General features: G+C 35.1%; 1 protein-coding gene across 1 annotated transcript; it reads left to right on the forward strand.

Annotated features, from left to right (window-relative positions):
* The first annotated feature begins 1145 nt into the window (after nt 1-1145).
* Nucleotides 1146-3360, forward strand: LOC111783182 (zinc finger protein WIP3-like). The gene is made up of 2 exons (XM_023664084.1): nt 1146-1766; nt 2385-3360. The coding sequence occupies exons 1-2, from the start codon at nt 1290-1292 to the stop codon at nt 2829-2831; spliced, it is 924 nt and encodes a 307-aa protein (XP_023519852.1). The 5' UTR covers nt 1146-1289; the 3' UTR covers nt 2832-3360.
* Nucleotides 3361-5051: the final 1691 nt, after the last annotated feature.

Here is a 5051-nt window from a genome sequence, read left to right on the forward strand (position 1 = left end):
TGTGTCTCCGCCCTGTGTTTTCCTTTTTATTTTCTTCAAATTCACTTTTTTTTTCTTTTTCTTTTTCTTCTTCTTCTTGGTATTTAATTTATAATTAAAATCTAAATAATGGCAACAAAATCAGGATAAAAGAAAAAGAAAATTTAACGAACCTATTGTGACAAACTCTTCAAGTGACATTCTCCATAAATTAAATTTACGTAAAACCATTTTGTCTATATTATTTCAACTCATTTTATTGTTTTAAGAACTCTAAATAATGTTGTTTTTGATACCCCCTCCAACTCCCTCTTTACCTACCAAGGTTCGAACCCGCACAGAGAGTTGCACTAGCAATCGCCAGCAAAGTTACGACACAGTTCAGTAGTAATCACTCATGTGCATCAAGATGTTCTATGACTTGTTAGTCCTCTTTTCCATGGTGTTATCTACACTATACGACGCCATGAGTCTCGACGGGGTGGTTGTCAACGTCATTCTCGTCATGAGGTAAACCAATAGTCTTTTCTTCTTCTCCCTCATTTTCTCTCTGTATCATAATATTTTCTTTGTAAGTAGATTTTGTGAGGTGCGGCTAAAGGTCGTTGGCGTGTTCTTGGCATTGAGGAAAAAAACGTGTATGGTGAGTGTGTGAGAATTCCAACGAGTTGTCGGAATTCTCACCCCCTTTTTTCAACAACCTTATTTATTTTGGATCCGTACTTTTATTTAGATATAATCTCAATACATTCATGTATCCCTCCTTTATTCAATTATCACAATTAGAATTCAATCCAAATTCATAAAATAGTTCTTATAAATATATATACCTTTGCCTTTTCTAGGTATTGACTTAGAATTATAATGCTTCTCCCACCTCTTGCTTCTCCAAGTTTGGTGTAATTGGTAGCATTTAAAAGAAAAAAATTAAGAGATTTGGGTCAAATTTCACTAGATTGATTTTTGAAAAAAGAAAACCAAATTTACATACTTTATTACCAAAATTAAAAGAAAAAAAAAAAAAAGGTAAACGACGTGTAGTTTACTTTATGAACAGTCGTCCTCAAGACTTCATCTCTTGGATTCTCAATTCTTTCCCTACATGTCGTCGTTTTCCTAACCCCACCATTTACTATCATACCCAAAAGCCACAAAAAGATTGAGAAAAAAGATGATAGGGGAAAAAAAGACAAACCAAAACCACCTTTTGTTCATCATTTGATTATCAATCCTTTATAAAGCTTATGTTTTTCTCCTCTTTTTTTGTTCAACATTTCAAGATGAGATTTTTATGTTAACCCTTTGAAGATATGGGTTTGAGGAATCACATGGCACAAGAAAACCACATAACTTTCATAGAATGGCTTAAACCCTCCATTTCTCTCTCTTCTTCCCTTTCTTCGTCCTCTTCCTCGTCCTCCGATCAAGATTTGATATCTCCGACGACCGCCCAAAGGTGCCTGCCTTTGTTCACGGAGAAAGATGAAGAACGGGGTCGAATTCGAGATCGGGAAAGAAAAAGCTTGGGAATTAAAGAGGAAGATGAAGATTTGGTGAAAGTAGAAGTGGGTTTGCACATTGGGCTTCCAAATGTTGGTGATGTCCCTAATTTTGGTGATGGGAATATGAATGGTTTTGTAAAGAAAGAAGAAATGAAGAAAAGCTTCTCTAATTTTAATACTCAAGGAAGGTTTTGGATACCAACGCCGGCTCAGATCCTTGTCGGTCCGATGCAATTTGCTTGCTCCATCTGCAACAAATCTTTTAATAGATACAATAACATGCAGGTAATTATGATTAAAGTTGTCTAATTATCTTTTATTTCTTTGTTTATAATCCTTTCTAAGCTCTTTTAGAAATGATAACTTAAAAGTAGAACGGTGAGATCCCACATCGGGTGGGGAGGAGAACGAAACACTCTTTATAAGAGTGTGGAAGCCTCTTCCTAGTAGACTCGTTTAAAAATCTTGAGGGGAAGCCGAAAGGAAAAGTCCAAAGATGACAATATCTACTAGCGGTGGACTTGAGCTGTTACAAATGGTATTAGAGCCAGACACCGGGCGATGTACCAACAAGGAGGTTGAGCCCGAAGGGAGTGGACACGAGGCGGTGTGTCAGCAAAGATGCTGGCTCCAAAGGGGGGTGGATTGAGGTCCCACGTCGATTAGAGAACACGGGATGGATTGTGAGATCCCACGTCGGTTGTGAGAAGAACGAAACATTCTTTATAAGGGTGTGGAAACCTCTCTCTAGTAGACGTGTTTTAAAAATCCAGAGGGAAATTCTCAATTAGAAAAGATAAAACAAAAAAAGAAGCAATAATTAAGATTTGCAATGTTGAAACTCAAAATGTGTATTTATATATATACTTTTTTAACATTGAATTATGGTATTGTGTGTTTTAGATGCACATGTGGGGACATGGCTCGGAGTACAGAAAAGGCCCCGAATCTCTTAGAGGATCACAGCCAGCAGCAATGCTAAGGCTACCATGTTATTGCTGTGCTCATGGGTGCAAGAACAACATTAATCATCCAAGAGCCAAGCCATTGAAGGACTTTAGAACTCTTCAAACCCATTACAAAAGGAAGCATGGATCTAAGCCATTTATGTGTAGAAAATGTGGCAAAACTTTGGCTGTTAAAGGAGATTGGAGAACCCATGAAAAGAATTGTGGGAAGCTTTGGTATTGCAGCTGTGGCTCAGATTTCAAACATAAAAGATCTCTTAAAGATCATATTAGATCCTTTGGAAAAGGCCATAACCCTACCTGCCCTCTTGATGGGTTTGAAGATGACAAAGAATGCCTCACTGGGTCTGATCAAGAACATGAGTTTGCTACTCATTATTAGCCTCTCTTTAACTTATAATATCTATTAGGGTTTATCTCTTCTGATGCAACTATGATCGTATCTTAACTCGTGCTTGGTAGCAAAACATTCTCCGACCGTTGGGCGTTCGAGGAGAGATTATTTGGAGATTGACACAATGTGATTGATAGTTCAGTATGGTTGTGTAATTGGACGAGACAACTACATTGTGACGATCGAATTGAATCGTGTTCGTAGAAGCTCGAGAGGGAACGATTTGCTACTGAGCACAGTGAGATATTTAGTTTAGGGTTTTCAAATAAGGGATTGCTACAAGTACAAGTGATGAAGTAGGCGAATTTTCTTCTCTTGAGATGGATTTGATTGTCTCTCTTTTATGGAGGAAATTCATCAGCTTCATTGCTTATTATAAAGTGGCAATCTTTCATATCAAGGTTGAAACACTCTCTCTCTCTCTCTATGTTTCTGATTTCTCTCTCCCTTTCTTATGTGAAGGACTTTTATGAGAAATTTTTATGGTAATTATCTATCTATGGTGCTTGAACTTTAATATCAAGTCTATTTGATATTTTGCATCGATATCCGTTCTTTCTCTCTGTTTGTTCTTGTTTAAATTCAGAAATGTTTGTATTAAACTCTTAAATAGATTCTATATCGGTTGGAGTGGGAAATGAAACATTCTTTATAAGAAGGATGTGGAGACCTCTCCCTAGCCCTAGCAGACACATTGTGGCACCCAAGTAAAGGATGGGTTCATGAATAAACTGAGACCACATCTGAATGTCTGAGATCCTACATTGGTTGAAGAGGGGAACGAAACATTCTTTATAAGGGTGTGGAAACCTATCTCTAACAGACGCGTTTTAAAAAGAAAGCCCGAAAGGGAAAGTCCAAAGAGGACAATATTTGCTAGCGGTGGGCTTGAACTATTATAGAATGAGAGCGATTTTGAAAATAAGATGGTTAACAAAGGCTTAAAAGAATTGGAAGTCACTACCTATACTAACAATGAGTATCTTCTGTTCAGTAGTTCACCCACAAAACTCCAAAGTAAAACGTGTTTTATATTGAGCGACTTGTTAGGAATTTTTTGAAGATTCATGTGAGTGAAAGAACTCTTGTCGATATACGAGATAGTCTTCCCTCTTAGAAACAAGTGGTAAGTAACGTGATCATCAGGTGTCGGATACCGATTCTAAATCTTGAGTATAGATCGTTACACTTTTCCTTCCCATTCGAGTTGGTTCAACGCGTTTGTATAATTTTTGATACATTTGTTAAAGTTGCTTATTGTCAACACCAAAATGGGAAAGTTAAAAAAAAGAGAGTCCAACTTGGAGGCTTTCACCAAATAACCCACCAACAGAGATTAGCGGCACTAATTAATAATATNAAAAAAAAAAAAAAAAAAAAAAAAAAAAAAAAAAAAAAAAAAAAAACATTATTATTAATATTTGAAATATGAATTATATATATTAGTTATTTGAATTCCGTGACCAAATCATTAGAAGGAATTGAATGCCCTAAGCTGTGTAAAAGCAAATCTCAAAAGGACCCTTTTGGCAATTTTAGAAAAAAAGAGGGTTAGAAGTGTGAATATGTGAGAGTTAGGCTTGACTATAACTTTGAAAAGGTGACCCAAAAATACTAAAATATATTTTAATTTTTCTTTAAGGTAATGGAGCTCCACCATGTTTTGTCGGGAAATAAATTCTTATTTTATTTTATTTTATTTTATTTTTCAATTACTATTTTTGTTATATTTTAAAATTAAAAATAAAATTTAGAAAAATAAAAAAAAAAAAATATTTCATTTTTAATTTTGAAGATGCATAAATAAACTTGTTTTAAAAAAGAAAATTAAAAATGAATAAATAAATAAAGGGAAATAAAAAAAGTAAAAGAATAAAAATGGGGACTCTCCATGAATCATGATTATAGATTTTATAAAAGTATACATATCAACTTGTGATTCACATCTTACCTAACCCTTAACTCTTATATCCAACCACACCAATTTCCCTTTCCCTCCATGAATTCAACCATCATTTCACCATTTTCATTTAGCTTTTACCAAACAAAACCCACATCTCCTCTCGTGTTTCATCGTTTATCAATTTAATTATTCGTTGATTATAAATTAACTGATGCGGGAGGCTCGATTCCTTTTTCCTTTGACACGGCTAAGTTTAGGGCATAACTCTGATAGTTCTCATAGTTTTGCTTTGAGATTTCCCGAAA

Source organism: Cucurbita pepo, chromosome LG20, assembly GCF_002806865.2.
Source record: "Cucurbita pepo subsp. pepo cultivar mu-cu-16 chromosome LG20, ASM280686v2, whole genome shotgun sequence".
Taxonomy (NCBI): domain Eukaryota; kingdom Viridiplantae; phylum Streptophyta; class Magnoliopsida; order Cucurbitales; family Cucurbitaceae; genus Cucurbita; species Cucurbita pepo.